Here is a 22029-nt window from a genome sequence, read left to right on the forward strand (position 1 = left end):
AAAGCAAATATAGGAATCTAATGCCAGCTCCAAAACCTGACTTTTTCTTCTTTCTCTACGCCTTACTCTTACTGGACACTCTAATGAAACTATGCCAGAGACTCTCCCTTCTAACCACATAAAATTCTCACCTTTTAATTTCCTTGATTCTTCCCAGAGCTGGGTTCAACATCACCAAAACTTGTCCTGGACCAAACACACACTTTTACACAGAATAGGGGGTCAGCGTATATTTTAAAAGGACAGCCCTGAGGCTAAAAATAGTCACAATGTCACCCTCTAGCCCATAGTTTGCAATGTCTTTCCCAGTGAATCTCATCGCGTCTCCTTGAACTTCCCAGCTGTTATGCGGCGTGGAAGCCACTATCCCCACGCTACAAATGAGGAAAAGCTCTGCCCGCAGTTGTCACAGTAGCAGGTACGAGCCGCTAACAGTCAACAGGCAGCAACACTCCTCCACAGGCCTTTCAAGGGTCGCGCCCCTTTACACCACTGCAGCGGCGACCCCTGGCGCAATGCAGGCCGGGGATTGTAGTCCAGTGAGCCGCAGTTCCTATGGATTGGACTACAATGACCAGCATGCCTCGCGCTTTTTTTTTTTTTTTTGGCCACCCCCCCCCCCCTTCCCATTTAGCCTCGGGCGCGAGGGAGGCTCGGCAGACCTGCTGACTGGGAATCGATATGGCAGCGACTTTGGGCAGCGGGGAGCGCTGGACGGAAGGTACTAGGTCCTGGCTGGAGGGTGGGACAGGGCAGGGTCTCGGAGAAATCAGGGATGGGACTCCTGATGGCACTTGAAAGGGCTGAGATCCTGGGCCTGAGATGAAGGACAGAGGCCTATGAGAAGATGCTGGGCCTGAGTGGGGTTCCTGGTGAGGTAGGAGACTGTCTAGTACAGGGGACCGGGATATGGAATCCAGAAGCGTTGGCTCAAGCTGAGGACCCGGCTCGGTACCCACAGTCACCTGTGACGACTTGTTGCCTGCGGCCCCCAGCCCCGCCCAGGGCCTGCAGCTATCAGGCCCCTCCCGCGCCAGGGTGGGCGGGGTAACGCAGTCTCCCGCAGCTTGCCTACCCGGCCCTTATCCTCGCCTCCAAACTGGGCTGCCTGACCCTAGACCTGGGTTTCGTCTTGTCCCTGCATCCAGCACTGGGACGGATAAGCCAGCCCATTCCATCCTACAGTCAGGCAAAGAGGACTGAACCAATGCCTATTATGTATTCTGCATTATGGATTTGACAGACATGGTCCCCTGAGCCCACAGAACTCTCAGTCTACTGAGGGAGTTTGACAGGTAAACAGTCAGTTACAAAAGAAGCCCAAAATGTCCTGGGCTACACAGCAAGGTTGAAGATTTGGTGGGGGCATACTGTTAAGGCACTCAACACGACCTGGGTTTCAGAGAAGGCCTCATGAAGAAAGCGTTACATATGATGACATGAAGGATGCGCTGGAGCTAGCCAGACCTACTTAGAGAAAGTTTTGCAGGCAGAAGAAACAGCATGTGCTAAGGCCCAGAGAAAACAAGGCATTGCTGATCTGAAGGGAGATTGTTGTGGTAGAAGGTAGAGTACAGAGGACCTTGTGGTGAGATTTGAAGCTAAAGAGACAGGCTGGGCCCATGAGAAGAGATCTGGACATGGAGCAATGGGTAGTCACTAAGCTATTAAGCAAGAGAAAAGGGGTTTTTGTCTTACCCAGATCCTCTAGACAGGACATGAGCATTCTGCCTTCTTTGACTATATTCCTGTGGCCCTCTTCACACTCTGCAGGCATTATGATTAATTAAATTCTCTCCCTTTAAACAGTAACCTCTTTGTGGTCAGGAGTAGGTCTTACTGATACACCTCCTTGATCTATCTAGCCAAATGTCTTGTATGTATTAGTTCTATAACCATTTAAACATTGAACTCATCTCTACTTTAAATCTTAGTGGTGGAAAACATTGCAACAAAAAATAATATGTTATGAACAGTTCTCTTCTGACCATGAACCACAGAGAAATAGACTTCCCTGGTGCTGCCCTAAATCCAAGGTATTGGGCAGATGCCTCTGGAGTGCCTTTACTGGCCCTGAATCAAGAATATTTGCTGGCTGATGCCTATAGGGATGATGGACATTTTAATGCTTCATGTTTCTGACATTAAAAGTTTTTCATGATTGCGTCTATATTTTCTGTATTGTTTTCTCAAGGAAGATGTTTCTTCTGCTTTGTATGGATTTGGATCTGTAAAAGTCAGTATGACACCACTAACCTGGCCATCAAACATTCACTGGCCTATAGGCAGCCTCCCAGATAGCTAAGGCCAGTAGCAAAGTTGATTTGCAGGTCAGAGTGAACCCTTATGGAGGTACTGTTGTTTTGCAGCTTACATTGATGCAGTCAGAAGAAACAAATACCCAGAAGACAGACCTCCTGAAAGTCATGACCCCTGTGGTTGCTGTAACTGCATGAAGGGACAGAAGGAAAAGAAGTCTGAGAATGAATGGAGTCAGACCCGACAGGGTGAGGGGAACTCCACTTATACAGAGGAGCAACTGCTTGGAGTACAAAGGTGAGCCTGTGGTGGGATTAAATGAGTGATTTTATGTAGAGTGCCTAGCGCAGATGACTGCTATTATTATTATTATCATTGAAGCACAATAACATCTTGGCCTCAGAGGCAAAGTTAGGTGGAAGTGGAGTGTTAGGCTATAATCTGAAGTTACTGCCCTGCTTCTACTCTAAGAGAATTGGGGAAAACCAGTTTGACATAACAGACATCTGTACAACATCCTACTCAACAACAGCAGAATGTACAATCTTCTCAAGTATACATGGGATATTATCCAGAGTAGACCATATGTTAGGCTATAAAACAAGCCTTAATAAATTTAAAAGGATTAAAATAAAACAGTGTATGTTCTTTGAAATTGACAACAGAAGGAAATTTGGGTAATTCACAAATGTGTAAAAATTAAACAACATATTCCTAAATAACAAATAGGTCACAGAAGAAGTCACAAGGAAAATTAGAAAATACTTTGAGATGATTGAAAATGAAAACACAACACACCAAAACATATAGGATACAGCTAAAGCAATACTTAAAGGAAATTTATAGCTATAAATGTTTATTTTTCTAAAATCTCAAATCAATAACCTAATCTAGAAAAAGAAGAACAAACTAAATCTAGAAAAAGAAGAACAAACAGAAGGAAATAATATAGAGTGAAAATAAATGAAATAGAGGATAGCAAAACAATAGAGATCAACAAAAGCAAAAGTTGTTGGTTATCAACAAAACTGACAAACTTTTAGCTAGACTGACCAAGCCAAAAAAGGGAGAAGACTCAGATAACTAAAATCAGAAGTGAAATAGGGGATATCACTACCAATCTTACAAAAATAATGATTATGTAAGAGAATACTGTGAACAATTATATGCCAACAAACAAATTAGAGAACTTAAATGGATAAATTCAATTTCCCACAAATAAAAGCCCAGGCACCGATGACTTAACTGGTGAATTCTACCAGATGTCTGAAGAAGAATTAACTAATCTTTCATTAATTATTATAGAAAATACCAAAGAAGAGAACACTTTCCAAGTCATTCTATGAGACCAGTATTACCCTATAACCAAAAGCAGATGAAAGCATCACAAGATGGATACAGATTTCTGCAACATTAAAACATGTAAAAAGGATTATATATCTTGACCAAGTGAGACTTATCCTAGGAGTACAAGGTTGTTTAACACATGAAAATAAAATAATGTAATATACCATATTAATAAAATAAAAGACCAAAGTCATATGATCATTTCAATAGGTGTAGAAAAAGCATTTGACAAAATCCAACACTCATGATAACAATATTCAGTACACTAGGAATAGAAAGGAACTTCCTCAACCAGATAAAGGTCATCTACAAAAAATCCACAGCTAACATCATACTTAATGATGAATAATTTGATGCTCTCCAAGATCAGAAACAGAACAGGAACAAGACAACTACATTCACTCTAGCTATTACTATTCAACATTGTGCTGGAGGTTCAAGCTGGGGCAATTAGGCAAGAAAAATAAGAAGCCAACCAGATTGGAAAAAAGGAGTAAAACTGTATTCACATATGTTATGATCTAGTATAGAAAATTTTAAGGAATATTCACACACAAACTATTAGAACTAATAAATGACTTCAGCAAAGATCAATATACAAAAATCATTATTTTTTTCACTTAATAAACATATATTTATAGATATACAATTTCAGAATTCTAGTCAAGAAATATAGCGGATCCATGTTCTTATTGCACATGGCTCAGCCCATCTAGGGACATCTACTGAAACCAGAGGGTCGGGATGATGGGGGCAGAGCACCGGGGTCAGCACAGGCAGGTCGCTCTCATCCATATCCAATTCTGAGCATCTCTCTGGGCTAGGATGGCCACTTCATCACAGGGCAGGACTTTATTTATAAAGCCATATTTGACATTTTTTAACCAAGCTTCCTTTTCCAGCAAGAATCCTATTTGTTGGGGAACTTTTAAAAGAGATCCAAGAGAAGCTCCGGGAGGGTAGTGACCCCCTCCTGGCGGGCAGCTTGGGGTACTAAGGCTTCGGGGGATGGCTGGCTCAATGACACATCCACTGCCAGATAAAAATTTGGGAAAAACAGTAATTCCAAAAGGTTCAGTATAAACTGGAAATGAATAAAACCTCCCTCCCTTCCCCTGGCTGCTGCTGCTATTTTGAGAAAAACCCTCATTTGAAAGTGATGATAAGAAACTCTTGTGGTTCATCCTTTGTCCAACGTGCAAGAGAAGGCCAGGTGGTGTCACGACCATGGAGGGTAGAGACAGAGGTGCCCACGTCATGGACTTTTTTAGGAGCCAGCTGCTGCCCCAGGGTCCTGGGCACCACCTGGTTGACTCTTCGAGGAAAAGCCTTCTGGAGTCTTTGGTATATAACTTAGAAAAAACCAGTAGCAACAATGGGTCTATGCCCTGGGGCACCTATAAGGGAAAACTTGCATAGGGAAATCATTATTTTTCTATACATTAGCAATGAACACGGAGAAGGCAATGGCACCCCACTCCAGTACTCTTGCCTGGCAAATCCCATGAATGGAGGAGCCTGGAAGGCTGCAGTCCGTGGGGTCGCTAGGAGTCGGACACGACTGAGTGACTTCACTTTCACTTTTCACTTTCATGCATTGGAGAAGGGAATGGCAACCCACTCCAGTGTTCTTGCCTGGAAAATCCCAGGGACGGGGGAACCTGGTGGGCTGCCGTCTATGGGGTCGCACAGAGTCGGACAAGACTTAGCAGCAGCAGCAGCAGCAGCAGCAGCAGCAACAATGAACAATCTGAAAATGAAACAGTTTCATTTATAACAGCATCAAAAAGAATAAAATGCTTAGGAATAAATTTAACAAATGTAAGATTGTACATTGAAAACTACAAACTTCATTAAAAGAAATTAAAGAAACTCTAAATGGGAAGTTTGCCTGTGTTTATGAATCGAAAGGCTTAATATTGGTTCAGTTCAGTCGCTCAGTCATGTTCAACTCTACGACCCCATGGACTGAAGCATGCCAGGCTTCCCTATCCATCACCAGCTCCTGGAGCTTGCTCAAACTCATGTCCATTAAGTCAGTGATGCCATCCAACCATCTCATCCTCTGTCTTCCCCTTTTCCTCCTGCCTTTGATCTTTCCCAGCATCAGGGTCTTCACATCAGGTGGCCAAAGTATTGGAGTTTCGGCTTCAGCATTAGTCCTTCCAATGAATATTCAGGACTGGTTTCCTTTGGGATTGACTAGTTTGATCTCCTTGCAGTCCAAGTGACTCTTGAGAGTCTTCTCCAACACCACAGTTCAAAAGCATCAATTCTTTGGCGGTCGGCTTTCTTTATGGTCCAACTCTCGCATCCGTACATGACTTGGAAAAAATATAGCTTTGACTATATGGACCTTTGTTGGTAAAGTAATGTCTCTGCTTTTTAATATGCTGTCTAGGTTGGTCATAGCTTTTCTTCTAAGGAGCAAGCATCTTATAATTTCATGGCTGCAGTCACCATCTGTAGTGATTTTGGAGCCCAAAAAGATAAATCTCTCTCTGTTTCCATTGTGTCCCCATCTATTTGCCATGAAGTGTTGGGACTGGATGCCATGATCTTAGTTTTCTGAATGTTGAGTTATAAGCCACTTTTTCACTCTCCTCTTTCACTTTCGTCAAGAGGCTCTTCAGTTCTTCACTTTCTGCCATAAGGATGGTGTCATCTGCATATCTGAGGTTATTGATATTTTTCCCAGCAATCTTCATATTGATAATATTCCTCAAATTGATCCACAGATTCAACACAATCCCTATTAAATTTCCAGTTACCTTTTTTTGCAGAAATTGACAATCTGATCCTGAAATTCATATGAAAATGCAAAGGACCTAGAGTAACCAAGTGTTAGTCACTCAGTCATGTCCAACTCTTTGTGACCCCCATGGACTGTAGCCCGCCAAGCTTCTCTGCCCATGGGATTATCCAGGCAAGAATACTGGAGTGAGTAGCCATTCCCTTCTCCAGGGGATCTTCCCAACTCAGGGATTGAACCTGTGTCTCCTGCATTGCAAGCAGATTCTTTACCATCTGAGCCACCAGGGAAGCCAAAACAGTCTTGGGAAAAAAGTGCAAAGTTGGAAGACTCATACTTCCCAATTTCAAAACCTACTGCAAAGATTCATAATGAAGATAGTGTGCACTAGCATAGGATAGGCATTTAGATCAATGAAGTAGAATTGACACTCCTGAGATCAACCCTTATATTTATGATTAATTGGTTTTTGACAAGAGTGCCAAGACAATTTAATGGGGGAAAGACTAGTCTTCTTGTTGGGACAACTGGATATCCACATTGCAAAAAATGAACTTGGACTCCTTCCTTATACAAATAAAAAAATTTATTCTAAGACCTAAGACCTAAATATAAGAGCTAAAACTATAAAACTCTTAGAGGAAAACATAAATGTAAAGCTTTGTGACATTGGATTAGGGAGTGATTTTGTGCTGACAACCAAAGTACACATTATAAAAGAAAATATAGGCAAATTGGACTTCATCAAAATTACAAATTTTGTACTTCAAAAGATACCACCAAGAAGGTGAAAAATCAACCCACAAAACGGGAGAAAATATTTTCAAATTATATATCTGATAAGGGAGAGATGGAAAGAGAAAGAGAGAGGCAGAGGGGTATTTGCCATGGAATCAGGAATTGGAAACTAGGGTGGGGAATCCATAGGATCCCCACAAGCAGCTATTAGGGAAGGACCCCGACTGACATTCCAGACCCTGCATGAACAGTCCAGACTGTGTTACTAACTTATGAACTCTTCAGCAACACTCTGAGCCTCTGCCTGCTCAACTGAGTTGTGTGATAGAAAAAACTGGAGGTACTTTAAATGTCTCATCAGTAGGGAATGTACATGCATGCATGCTCAGTCACTCAGTTGTGTCTGACTCTTTGCAACCCTGTAGATTGTTGCCTGCCAGGCTCCTCAGTCCGTGGGATTTTTCCAGTCAAGAACACTGGAGTAGGGTGCCATTTCCTCCTCAAGGGGATCTTCCTGACCCAGGGATCAAATGCAAGTCTCCTGCATTGACAGGTGGATTCTTTACCACTGAACCACCTGGGAAGCCCATACATCCATAACAGTGCAAGAATATGCACCCTTTAGAAGAATGTGGTAGATTTTAAAAGTATAGTTGATTTACAATGTTGTGTTAGTTTCTAGTGTGGAGCAAAGTATTATGTAAAACTGAATATATATATATATATATATATGTTCTTTTTCAGATTCTTTTCTATTATAGATTATTATAGGATATTGAATACAGTTCCTTGTGCTATATATATATAGTATGACCTTATTGATTATTTTATATAAAGTAGTATGTATCTGTTAATCCCCAAGTCCTAACCTGTCCCCTTCCTTCCCACTCCCTCGCCCCTGCTTTCCCCTCATTTCAGTTCAGTTCAGTTCAGTCGCTCAGTCGTGTCTGACTCTTTGCGACCTCATGGACTGCAGCACACCAGGCCTACCTGTCCATCACCAATTCCTGGAGTTTACCTAAACTTGTGTCCATTAAGTCAGTGATGCCATCCAACCATCTCATCCTCTGTCATCCCCTTCTTCTCCCTCCTTCAGTCTTTCCCAGCATCAGGGTCTTTTCCAATGAGTCAGTTCTTCACATCAGGCGGCCAAATTATTGGAGTTTCAGCTTCAATATCAGTCCTTCTGATGAACACTCAGGACTGATCTCCTTTAGGATGGACTGGTTGGATCTCCTTGCAGTCCAGGAGACTCTCAAAAGTCTCCTCCAACACCACAGTTCAAAAGCATCAATTCGTCAGCACTCGGCTTTCTTTACAGTCTGACTCTCACATCCATACATGACTACTGGAAAAACCATAGCCTTGACTAGACAGATCTTGATGATGGCTGTGAAAGTGCTACACTCAATATGCCAGCAAATTTGGAAAACTCAGCAGTGGCCACAGGACTGGAAAAGGTCAGTCTTCATTCCTATCCCAAGAAAGGCAATGCCAGAGAGTGCTCAAACTACCGCACAGTTGCACTCATCTCACACGCTAGTAAAGTAATGCTCAAACTTCTCCAAGCCAGGCTTCAGCAATACGTGAACCGTGAACTTCCTGATGTTCAAGCTGGTTTTAGAAAAGGCAGAGGAACCAGAGATCAAATTGCCAACATCCGCTGGATCATGGAAAAAGCAAGAGAGTTCCAGAAAAACATCTATTTCTGCTTTATTGACTATGCCAAAGCCTTTGACTGTGTGGACTACCACAAACTGGAAAATTCTGAAAGAGATGGGAATACCAACCACCTGACCTGCCTCTTGAGAAATCTGTATGCAGGTCAGGAAGCAACAGAACTGGGCATGGAACAACAGACTGGTTCCAAATAGGAAAAGGAGTACGTCAAGGCTGTATATTGTCACCCTGCTTATTTCACTTATATGCAGAGTACATCATGAGAAACGCTGGGCTGGATGAAGCACAAGCTGGAATCAAGATTGCCGGGAGAAATATCAATAACCTCAGATATGCAGATGACACCACCCTTATGGCAGAAAGTGAAGAAGACCTAAAGAGCCTCTTGATGAAAGTGAAAGAGGAGAGTGAAAAAGTTGGCTTAAAGCTCAACATTCAGAAAACTAAGATCATGGCATCCGGTCCCATCACTTCATGGCAAATAGATGGGGAAACAGTGACAACAGTGGCAGACTTTATTTTGGGAGCTCCAAAATCACTGCAGATGGTGACTGCAGCCATGAAACTAAAAGATGCTTACTTCTTGGAAGGGAAGTTATGGCCAACCTAGACAGCTTTCCCCTCTGGTAACCCTAAATTTGTTTTCTGTGTCAGTGAGTCTGTATATGTTTTGTAAATCAGCTCATTTGTGTCATCTTTTTATAGTCCACATACAAGGGATATTATATGATATTTGGCTTTGTCTGACTTACCTCACCTAGTATGATAATCTATAGATCCATCCTTGTTGCTACAAATGGCATTTCATTATTTTTTATGGCTGAGTAATATTCCACTATATATATATATATACACCACATCTTTTCTATCCATTCATCTGGCTATTGTAAAGAGTGCTGCTGTGAACACTGGAGTGCATGTATGTTTTCAAATTAGAGTTTTCATCTTTTCCAGATGTATGTCCAGGACCATATGTTCTATTTTTAGCTTTTTTAAGGAACCACCATACTGTTCTCCATAGTAGCTGCACCAATTTATATTCCTCCCAAGAATGTAGGAGGGTTTCCTTTTTTCCACACCCACTCAAGCATTTGTATTTTGTAGACTTTTTGATCATCGCCATTCTGACCAATGTGAGGTGATAGATACCTCATTGTAGTTTTGATTCACATTTCTCTAGTAATTAGCAATGTTGAGATCTTTTTGTGTGCCTGTTGGCCATCTGTAGAATGTGGTAGATTTTTAACAATAGCCAATATTTACATCATGTCAGATGCTATCAAGCATTTTAATGAACACTTAATTTAATTATAACAGCTCTGTGAAATACAGGTATAATTATTAGCCCATTTCAAAAGATAAAACAATTCACAGAGTTAAGTCCACAGCAAAGTCAGATGCCAACCAAGGCATTTTGACTCCAGGGTTCATGCTGTAGTTATTGTCAAAGGTGTGGTTTGAGAATCCCAAGACCATTTTGGAAAGAGGTCTGCAAGTTTTAAACTATCTTTGTGAACTTCCCTAGTGGTCCAGTGGTTAAGATTCTTTGCTTCCACTGCAGAGGGTACAGGTTTGACCACTGATCAGGAAAGTTCCACATGCTGCTTGGTGCAGCCGCGCCCCCCCCCCCCCAAAAAAAAACACACAATATCTTCATAATAATACAAACACATATTTGCCTTTTTCACTTGAGAGGCTGTATAATATCCAATTATATCTTTTTCAGATCAGATCAGATCAGTCGCTCAGTCATGTCCGACTCTTTGCGACCCCAGGAATCGCAGCACGCCAGGCCTCCCTGTCCATCACCAACTCCTGGAGTTCACTCAGACTCACGTCCATCGAGTCAGTGATGCCATCCAGCCATCTCATCCTCTGTCGTCCCCTTCTCCTCTTGCCCCCAATCCCTCCCAGCATCAGAGTCTTTTCCAATGAGTCAACTCTTCGCATGAGGTGGCCAAAGTACTGGAGTTTCAGCTTTAGCATCATTCCTTCCAAAGAAATCCCAGGGCTGATTTCCTTTAGAATGGACTGGTTGGATCTCCTTGCAGTCCAAGGAACTCTCAAGAGTCTTCTCCAACACCACAGTTCAAAAGCATCAATTCTTCAGCGCTCAGCCTTCTTTACAGTCCAACTCTCACATGCATACATGACCACAGGAAAAACCATAGCCTTGACTAGATGAACCTTTGTTGGCAAAGTAATGTCTCTGCTTTTCAATATGCTATCTAGGTTGGTCATAACTTTCCTTCCAAGGAGTAAGCGTCTTTTAATTTCATGGCTGCAGTCACCATCTGCAGTGATTTTGGAGCCCAGAAAAATAAAGTCTGACACTGTTTCCCCATGTATTTCCCATGAAGTGATGGGACCGGATGCCATGATCTTTGTTTTCTGAATGTTGAGCTTTAAGCCAACTTTTTCACTCTTCACTTTCACCTCCATCAAGAGGCTTTTTAGTCCCTCTTCACTTTCTGCCATATGGGTGGTGTCATCTGCATATCTGAGATTATTGATATTTCTCCCGGCAATCTTGATTCCAGCTTGTGTTTCTTCCAGTCCAACGTTTCTCATGATGTATTCTGCATATAAGTGAAATAAACAGGGTGACAATATACAGCCTTGACATACTCCTTTTCCGATTTGGAACCAGTCTGTTGTTCCATGTCCAGTTCTAACTGTTGCTTCCTGACCTGCATACAAATTTCTCAAGAGGCAGATCAGGTGGTCTGGTATTCCCATCTCTTTCAGAATTTTCCACAGTTTATTGTGATCCACACAGTCAAAGGCTTTGGCATAGTCAATAAAGCAGAAATAGATGTTTTTCTGGAACTCTCTTGCTTTTTCCATGATCCAGCGGATGTTGGCAATTTGATCTCTGCTTCCTCTGCCTTTTCTAAAACCAGCTTAACATCAGGAAGTTCACGGTTCACGTATTGCTGAAGCCTGGCTTGGAGAATTTTGAGCATTACTTTACTAGCGTGTGAGATGAGTGCAACTGTGCGGTAGTTTGAGCACTCTCTGGCATTGCCTTTCTTGGGATAGGAATGAAGACTGACCTTTTCCAGTCCTGTGGCCACTGCTGAGTTTTCCAAATTTGCTGGCATATTGAGTGCAGCACTTTCACAGCATCATCTTTCAGGATTTGGAATAGCTCAACTGGAATTCCATCACCTCCACTAGCTTTGTTCGTAGTGATTCTTTCTAAGGCCCACTTGACTTCACATTCCAGGATGTCTGGCTCTAGGTCAGTGATCATACCATCGTGATTATCTGGGTCATGAAGATCTTTTTTGTACAGTTCTTCTGTGTATTCTTACCATCTCTTCTTAATATCTTCTGCTTCTGTTAGGTCCATACCATTTCTGTCCTTTATCGAGCCCATCTTTGCATGAAATGTTCCTTTGGTATCTCTAATTTTCTTGAAGAGATCTCTAGTCTTTCCCATTCTGTTGTTTTCCTCTATTTCTTTGCATTGATCGCTGAAGAAGGCTTTCTTATCTCTTCTTGCTATTCTTTGGAACTCTGCATTCAGATGTTTATATCTTTCCTTTTCTCCTTTGCTTTTCGCTTCTCTTCTTTTCACAGCTATTTGTTAGGCCTCCCCAGACAGCCATTTTGCTTTTTTGCATTTCATTTCCATGGGGATGGTCTTGATCCCTGTCTCCTGTACAATGTCACGAACCTCATTCCATAGCTCATCAGGCACTCTATCAGATCTAGGCCCTTAAATCTATTTCTCACTTCTACTGTATAATCATAAGGGATTTGGTTTAGGTCATACCTGAATGGTCTAGTGGTTTTCCCCACTTTCTTCAATTTAAGTCTGAATTTGGCAATAAGGAGCTCATGGTCTGAGCCACAGTCAGCTCCTGGTCTTGTTTTTGCTGACTGTATAGAGCTTCTCCATCTTTGGCTGCAAAGAATATAATCAATCTGATTTCGGTGTTGACCATCTGGTGATGTCCATGTATAGAGTCTTCTCTTGTGTTGTTGGAAGAGGGTGTTTGTTATGACCAGTGCATTTTCTTGGCAAAACTCTATTAGTCTTTGCCCTGCTTCATTCTGTATTCCAAGGCCAAATTTGCCTGTTACTCCAGGTGTTTCTTGACTTCCTACTTTTGCATTCCAGTCCCCTATAATGAAAAGGACATCTTTTTTGGGTGTTAGTTCTATAAGGTCTTGTAGGTCTTCATAGAACCGTTCAACTTCAGCTTCTTCAGCATTACTGGTTGGGGCATAGACTTGGATTACTGTGATATTGAATGGTTTGCCTTGGAAATGAACAGAGATCATTCTGTCGTTTTTGAGATTGCATCCAAGTACTGCATTTCGGACTCTTTTGTTGACCATGATGGCTACTCCATTTCTTCTGAGGGATTCCTGCCCGCAGTAGTAGATATAATGGTCATCTGAGTTAAATTCACCCATTCCAGTCCATTTCAGTTTGCTGATTCCTAGAATGTCAACATTCACACTTGCCATCTCTTGTTTGACCACTTCCAATTTGCCTTGATTCATGGACCTGACATTCCAGGTTCCTATGCAGTATTGCTCTTTACAGCATCGGACCTTGCTTCTATCACCAGTCACATCCACAGCTGGGTATTCTTTTTGCTTTGGCTCCATCCCTTCATTCTTTCTGGAGTTATTTCTCCACTGATCTCCAGTTGCATATTGGGCACCTACTGACCTGGGGAGTGTCCTCTTTCAGTATCCTATCATTTTGCCTTTTCATACTGTTCATGGGGTTCTCAAGGCAAGAATACTGAAGTGGTTTGCCATTCCCTTCTCCAGTGAACCACATTCTGTCAGATCTCTCCACCATGACCCACCCATCTTGGGTTGCCCCACGGGCATGGCTTAGTTTCATTGAGTTAGACAAGGCTGTGGTCCTAGTGTGATTAGATTGACTAGTTTTCTGTGAGTATGGTTTCAGTGTGTCTGCCCTCTGATGCCCTCTTGCAACACCTACCGTCTTACTTGGGTTTCTCTTACCTTGGGCGTGGGGTATCTCTTCACGGCTGTTCCAGCAAAGCTCAGCCAATGCTCCTTACCTTGGACGAGGGGTATCTCCTCACTGTCGCCCAAGGGTATAAAAGACTTTTTATATCAAAAAGGTCAGAACTGCTGCTCTGGTGGTATAAACTATTATCCCTGTACTTCTTATCTCTGTAAGTTACTGGTCAATCCCCAAGATAAATTGTTGTTTGAAAAAAGGATGTAGAAGGATGATTATAATATGCTTACATTTAGGTATTAATAAGAAAAAAAAGTTAAAAAATGGGGCCGTTTTTATACATGTGCTGTCTCTGTACATGGGAATCAGAAAACTTTTTTTTTTTGGCTGTGCTATGCATCTTGTAGGATCTCAGTTCCCTGGCCAGGGATTGAACCTGGGTTATGGCAGTGAAAGCTCAGAATCCTAACTACTAGGCCACCAAGGAAATCCCCATAGAAAACTTCTAACTGTGGTTATTCTTAGCATAGGAGATTGGGGGACAGAAAATGGGGAAGCAGGAAGTTGTTTCACTGTATATAGTTTAGTATTTTGGATATTTTTCTTCTACCATCAGTTCAGTTCAGTTGCTCAGTCATGTCCAACTCTTTGCAACCCCATGGACTGCAGCATGCCAGGCTTCCCTGTCTATCACCAACTCCCAGAGCTTGCTCAAACTCATGTCCATTGAGTCAGTGATGCCATCCAACCATCTCATCCTCTGTCTTCCCCTTCTCCTTATGCCTTCAATCTTTCCCAGCATCTGGGTCTTTTCCAATGAGTCTGTTCTTCTCATCAGGTGGCCAAATTATTGGAGTTTCAGCTTCAGCATCAGTCCTTCCAATGAATATTCAGGACTGATTTCCTTTAGGATCGACTGGTTTGATCTCCTTGCAGTCCAAGGGACTCTCAAGAGTCTTCTCCAACACCACAGTTCAAAAGCATCAATTCTTCGGCACTCAGCTTTCTTTATAGTCCAACTCTCACATCCATATATGACTCCTCGAAAAACCATAGCTTTGACTAGACAGACCTTTGTTGGCAAAGTAATGTCTCTGCTTTTTAAAAAATTTTTTTATTGAAGGATAGTTGCTTTACAGAATTTTGTTGTTTCTGCTTTTTAATATGCTGTCTAGGTTGGTCATAGCTTTTCTTCCAAGGAGCAAACATCTTTTAATTTCATGGCTGCAGTCACCATCTGCAGTGAATTTGGAGCCCCAAAAAATAAAGTCTCACTGTTTCCATTGTTTCCCCATCTATTTGCCATGAAGTGATGGGACCGGATCCCATGATCTTATTTTCTGAATGTTGAGTTTTAAGCCAACTTTTTCGCTCTCCTCTTTCACTTTCATCAATAGGCTCTTTAGTTCTTCTTCGCTTTCTGCCATAAAGGCTATTGATATTTCTCCGGGCAAACTTGATTCCAGCTTGTACTTCATCCAGCCTGGCATTTTGCATGATGCACTCTGCATATAAGTTAAATAAACAGGGTGACAATATACAACCTTGACGTACTCTTTTCCCAATTTGGAACCAGTCTGTTGTTCCATATCTGGTTCTAACTGTTCCCTCTTGACCTGCATACAGATTTCTCAGGAGGTAGTTAAGGTGCCTTTATAACTTTTTAAAACAAAGTTTAAAAAGATAGCCATAAAAAAGAGGTACATTTTAAAAAATGGTTAGGGTATTTCTTCTGCCTTTGCTGTCCTGTGGTTCAACTTTGAGGACCTTAGATTGGGCCTTAATATAAGGATTAGTATACTTGTTCTACCCACTTACAGGGATATAGAAAGAATAACATATTAGATGTAAAAATACTTTGAAAGGAATTAAGCTGTCACTGGGAGGAGGACATTGTTAGTAAATTGAATGATTCATTAATGTGTTCACCAGTTGTTCTCTCTTTCTGCTTTGGGTCTCACAGATTGGATATTGATTTACTGTTTAGCAGTTAATTGTACAAAAGGGACCTTTGTAGACATACGAAAAAGATGTTTCTGATTTGTGTTTTTAGGATCAAGAAATGCAGAAATTACTATGAAATTCTGGGAGTTTCACGAGATGCTAGTGATGAAGAGCTTAAGAAAGCTTACAGAAAACTTGCCCTGAAATTTCATCCTGACAAGAACTGTGCCCCTGGAGCAACAGATGCTTTCAAAGGTCTGATCCTAAACTAATGCTTAATTATGCCCTCCTTGTGGTGTTTGGTCACAGCAAGTTGTTTCCAGCCTCTCTTGTAACTGTTTTCTAAGGCTACAAGCAGGGTCTTGTTTTTTTCTGCCACACCTCTTAGGTAGTGATTATTAGCATAGCTCTCTCCTTAATTTATTACTTCAATTTCTTTTGGGAAAAAAAATTGGTTTCTCTGTAATACCTTACAGAACCTTTTATTCTTTGATTCAGCAAATATTTATTGAAGATCTATGTGTCCGGTGGCAGGGTAAGTAAAACTGATATGATTCCTCTTGTGGAACCTAAAGGTTGGTAGCCACTTGCAGGCAGGACCTAGATAGCGTTTCAAAGCTTCTTTGACCATGAAACTCTTTGTTCATGAAACCTGCATTATAAACATGTGGTTAGTATAAAAAGGCTTTATAAGACTTTGTAGAGAGCAAAAACATAGTTATAGATCAAAGCTTTTTCCATTGATTTCTGTGATACTTTCAGAAACATATTCTCAAAAAATATTTTGGATCCAATACGTAAATAAAAATTTTACTTAAGAGCTTCACCCTGAGGAATGTCATTGATTCAGGAAAGGATTATCAGTGGATGCTAAAACCATTGGGTAATAGGTTGTTGTCGAATAGAATATTCACATAATGTCAAAGTATTACCCCACAGAATACTTACTGATTTTGTTGTTATTTAGTTGCTCAATCATGCCTGACTCTTTTGTGACCCCATAGACTATAGTCCACCAGGCTCCTCTGTCTGTGGGATTTCCCAGGCAAGAATACTGGAGTGGGTTGCCATTTCCTTCTCTAAGGGATCTTCCCAACCCAGGGATTGAACCCCAGTCTGCTACATTGGCAGGTAGATTCTTTACCACTGAGCCACTTGGGAAGCCCAGATTGCACAGGGAAAATTTTCTAAGTAATGGAGATAGCTAGCTGTTACTACTTTAAGCAAGTGATCTAATTTATCATCACCATTACTAGAACAATTTAACATTACATGTTGTAATACTATGTGGTATTCTTGCCAGAATGTTTGACCTGAATCTAATAAAGAGGAAACAATCAAAATATGGAACATTCTACAAAGAACACTGAACTACTCTTCAAAAAATTCAATAAAAGAAAAGCAAAAAAGGTGGGGAGACTGTTCCAGATTAAAAGAAACTAAAGAGATGTGAAACCAAGGACAGTACATTAACCCTGAATGGATTTACTGGGTGATAATGAATTGGTGTTAATTTTCTTAACTGTGATATTATATTTTGATCATGTAGGAGAGTATCTTTCTTCTTCAGAGATGTATGCTAAAATATTTAGGAGTGAAGTGTCATAATATCTTCGGCCTACTTCCAAGTGATTTAGCAAGAAAAAATGAATACATATTATATATATATGCATGTATGTGTAGAGCATTGAGAAAAGCAAAGTGGTAAAATGCTAACATTGATGAATAAGGGTAAAGGTGTGTATTGTACTATTTTTTTCAACTTTTCTAGAGATTGGAATTTTTCAAAAGGAAAAGTAGGGACTTCTCTGGTGGTCTAGTGGCTAAGACTCGGTGCTTGCAATGCAGGGAATCCAGGTTCGACCCCTGGTCAGGGAACTGGATCCCACGTGCTGCAACTGAAAGATTATAGATCCCTAATGCCCCAACTAAGATGCGGCACAGCCAAATAAATAAATGTTTGTAAAAAAGAAAAAATTAAAAAAACGATAGATCTGAGACATTTTTTTAAAGTCAGCATTTACCTTAGAGGACAAGCTACCTTTGTTGATGTGCCTTCGTGAATCTCATTCTCCCCACAGTTTCTATAAGGAAACAGATAAACCACATTCTCCTCATACTTTCATGTAGGGTACGTCACAGACTGATGCCATTTCTCTAAGAAATCTGCCAGATTTCAAGGGATGTGAATGTTTAAAGAACTCTCTTTAGGTTTTTCTGTTTGTTTGTTTTTTTCTGCTTGACTGTTTTATTGCTATAAATACTTAATACAGTTCCCTGACTAGAAGACTCACAAGGAAATGCTCTTTCTGACTATGTTTCTGATAGTGTTGACTGAATTAAAGGTAGGCAGGTGGGAATGACTTAAAAGATTTTTTTTTTAAGATTTATTTGGTGATTCTTTGATTGGTGGTACTGACTGTATGTTTAAATGAAATTGGACAAAGTTCGCACATTTGTGCACAGGGAGAAGTGATGGTATGCTTATGTAGTCTATTCAGACTTTGATCCCTCACTGAGGCACTGGACATATTTTTTTTGTTTTTTTAAGCCACGATGATTGGCTTGTGGGATCTTAGTTCCCCAACCAGGGAATGAACCTGGACCCTCGGTAGTGGAAGCACAGGTTCTAACCGCTGGACGACCAGGGAATTCCCTGGAGATACATTTCCTAATTTCTAAAGACTATGTTTAAAAGTAAGCTGAAATAAGACTGATGACTGAGGACTTTGCTTTTAACCAAGTAGGAGGATTTTTATTTATTATTTTATTCAGGAGACTGTATGTGACTTCATGTTAGAATACCATTGCTTATGTATAAACTGTTTCTGACCATAAACTATTGCTCTCAAGTGAAATAACACATTTTTGATGAGGGAGAACAGTACTTCTAAGTTTATCTTGACTCCAGTGTTTAAGGCTTATCAAACTAGATCTTGGGAAGATTTCAAGGGCAAGCACTTCGGTGAACTTTCCAGGCCCAAGCACCTCTCCTTGGGTCACTGTGAAGTTGTCCAGCACCAACTCTTCACTGCTATGCTGGGCTCTTCACTGCTACTACTGTGATTACCCTCAGCTGCAGCAGACTGTGTACTCCGGTGCTTTTTGTTTTTGTTGCAGCAATAGGAAATGCCTTTGCAGTCCTGAGCAATCCTGACAAGAGACTCCGCTATGATGAATATGGAGATGAACAGGTGACTTTCACTGCCCCTCGAGCCAGACCTTATAATTATTACAGGGACTTTGAAACCGACATCACTCCAGAAGAGCTGTTCAATGTCTTCTTTGGAGGACATTTTCCTACAGGTTAGTATCCCAACTTTTTTCATTTAAAAAGTCTTAGGAACTTCCCTGGTGGTCCAGTGGTTAAGACTCTGCACTTCTACTGCAGGGGGCTCAGGTTTGATCCCGGTTCGGAGAGCTAAGATCCCATATGCCATGTGGTGTGGCCAAAAACAGTCATATATATTTTCAGGATCTGAATAGAGGGGCTGTGGTATGGTGGAAACAAGACTTTGAAATCAGATAAGCTGAAGTTGAAGTCGTCTCCAGCCTCCAGCTATGCATGATTTTTACTTAGTCCGTCTGATCTTGTTTCCTTACCAAAAAATGAGGCTGATAATACCAACCTCACAGGGCTGCTGTAAGGATTGGATATTTTTTAAGTGTTTTATAAATTAGAAGCAAAATTCCTATATTATAATTATTGTAAACTAGCACTTATATAAAGGTAAAGGTTAGAAAAATACCCCCAGAGAATTGGAAGTTGGGTTAATTAAATGCCTTGGAAGTAGATTGAATTTTGTGGAGCTGCAATTAAAGATACTAGTGACATAATCTGATATTGGGCAAGAAGGCAGATAAGAGCATGTCAGACAGGATTCATGGCCCAAGTGCTGTTTCTTTCTCTGCCTCTTGGGTTTCTCTCACTCGCTAGTTACAAAGGACTGTTTAAATAAGGGTGAGAGAGCTAAGCATGTCCCATTTTCAGCTGGTTCACTTGATATACCTACTGTCTTATTTTTCTATTGGGTAATATGGGACAATACCCTACCCTCAAAGAGCCTAGTTGGAAGCATGGACCTTGGAAAAGGCAAGGAAGAGGTGTGTGCCATATTGCATGCTAAGTATTTTTCTTTCTTTTCCAGGAAATATCCATATGTTTTCAAATGTGACAGATGACACCCACTATTACCGCCGGCGGCACCGACATGAGAGAATGCAGACACGGAAGGAAGAGGAAGAAGATAAGCCTCAGGTACCTGGGGAGGACAGGACAATAGCGGCCCATAAACGCTCATACTGAAACTGACCCTTATGGAGTAAGATCAGGTTTTTGAAGTTCAGCTTGAGATATGTGCTAAAGCATGCTTTAGGAAAGCAGAAGCATGGTAAGAAGAGCTGGATAACTGGCCCAAATAGGCCAGAATGGTACCCCCTCCCCCACCCATTCTTTGGTGACTATCCCGGGAAATCTGTTCCCCTATGGGGCTGTCTTGAAAAAGATTTTCTTGACTGCAGAGAATAGGGACCCCCTTTATAATATTCAGTACTAAAGGGGGTTTAAATTAAGAGATCAAGGGAGTCTCATGAAGCTCAAGGGCAGGAAGCACTCTGGGCCTTGTGACAGATGGGAGCCAGGAACTGGGGTGCTGTCAGGCATCACGCAGCTGTGCTCTCTGTGACTCTTGGGGCCAGGCTGTCTCCAGTTTTCCTGACTCTCTGCATCTGCTTTGTTCTCTCTAAGCAGCCTGGTTTTTCTACTTCTCCTTGCAAGTGTCCAGTCTACAGTGCCTCTGAGTATGTGTCCTTACAAGTGACTGCCTAGCAGTGGATGGTGATGAATCTCAATCCCAGATTCTTAGGAAGGAGAATGTGATCATCCCTGCTATGGTTAGATGTCTGCTAGATGTCCCCCAGTCTGCTCAGCTGAGGCCAAGGCAACAGAACTGCATGATAACATGACCTTGTGAGGGTCACAGGCTGGGCAGACTAGCACACAGGTGTCTGCTTCATTGGTCTTGGAAAAGGAGGCTGCAGGATTACTGAGTGTCAGTCCAGGTTGTGGGTGGGCCCCCTTCAGCCTTTTCAGCAGACAGAATGGAGCTGTTTGGTACTTCTCAGCAGAAAATACAACCTTCTCAGAAAAACTATGGGCAATGTGCAATGCATTAGTAATGCATATTTTCTTTGGGAAAACTGTCCTATTTTCAGTAAGCTTTATATTGATGAAGAGTACTTACACCAAATATTTTTTCTTTTTCAGACTACATATTCTGCATTTATTCAGTTACTTCCAGTTCTGGTGATTGTGATCATATCTGTGATTACTCAGCTGCTAGCTGCTAATCCCCCATATAGTCTGTTCTATAAATCGTAAGTCAAATACTTAAAATCTTTCTTAACAACAAGCTGGTACATTACTAACATTTCATGTCACCTTTTGTTGTGGAAAACACTGGTTTTGTATTTAAAGAAACAGCTGGATAGTAATAATGCAGAGACTCAATAACTTCAGGCAGTTTCCCATGCACTCAGGACCTGGATTGTTTTGTTCTATAGCGACATCATCTGGTCAACTGCGGAACAGCAACAGATGGTTTCTGAGGGATTAACCGACTAACTCCAGGTTCAGATTAAATCTTTAACATTCCATGTTAGAGTTAGAAAGGACCTTAATGAGCTTGTGAAAGTATCGCTGCACCCCTGTGAATCTGAGAACATAGTAACTAAGATCTAGTTATTATGCCCAATTTAAGAAACTGCAAGATTAGGACTTTTATTCATAAGGCTGTGCAGTCAAACCATAGTATCTCATTTCTTTGCTTTTGCTAAAAATATAGAAATCATTATAAAGTTTGTATTGCATGAAAAATATGAGCTCTGGTAGGAATTTTTAAATTTCTTCAATTAAGTATTTCAGTTAAATCAGTTCTCAAAGTTTGATCCCTAGACCAAGCATCCCTAGACCAAGCATCCCTAGACCAAGCATTAAGTGGCAACATGTTAGAAGTGCAAACTCTTAGGCCTTACTCTGTATCTATTGAATCAGAAACTCTAGAGGTGAGAACCAGCAATATGAGTTTTAACAAGCCTTCCAGATAATTCTGGTCCATGCTAAATTTGAGAATCACTGGTTTTTTTTAAATTAATAATGGGAAATGAGCCATTATTCACAATTAGAGTTTAGCAGACAAAAAACTTTCAAATGTGGACTCCGTCGTGGAACAGTACCTAAGAGGAAGAGCTCTTGGTGATCACTATAGCCTTAAGGCTATCATTCTAGATCAATATCTTCATTTTACTGAGAGGAAAGCTGAGACTCAGAGAGAGATTATTGCTATCAGGTCAC

General features: G+C 41.2%; 1 protein-coding gene across 1 annotated transcript in view; it reads left to right on the plus strand.

The window, feature by feature from the left end:
• Positions 1-606: 606 nt before the first annotated feature.
• The window catches only part of DNAJC18 (DnaJ heat shock protein family (Hsp40) member C18), a 31411-nt gene continuing 9988 nt past the window's right edge, over positions 607-22029 (plus strand). The window contains exons 1-6 of the mRNA XM_006070810.4: positions 607-721; positions 2370-2556; positions 15787-15932; positions 18798-18983; positions 19826-19935; positions 20944-21053. Coding sequence (XP_006070872.2) covers positions 682-721; positions 2370-2556; positions 15787-15932; positions 18798-18983; positions 19826-19935; positions 20944-21053 — 779 coding nt within the window. The 5' untranslated portion in view covers positions 607-681. The remainder of the gene's footprint in view (positions 722-2369; positions 2557-15786; positions 15933-18797; positions 18984-19825; positions 19936-20943; positions 21054-22029) is intronic.

Source organism: Bubalus bubalis, chromosome 9, assembly GCF_019923935.1.
Source record: "Bubalus bubalis isolate 160015118507 breed Murrah chromosome 9, NDDB_SH_1, whole genome shotgun sequence".
In the NCBI taxonomy this organism is placed as follows: Eukaryota; Metazoa; Chordata; class Mammalia; order Artiodactyla; family Bovidae; genus Bubalus; species Bubalus bubalis.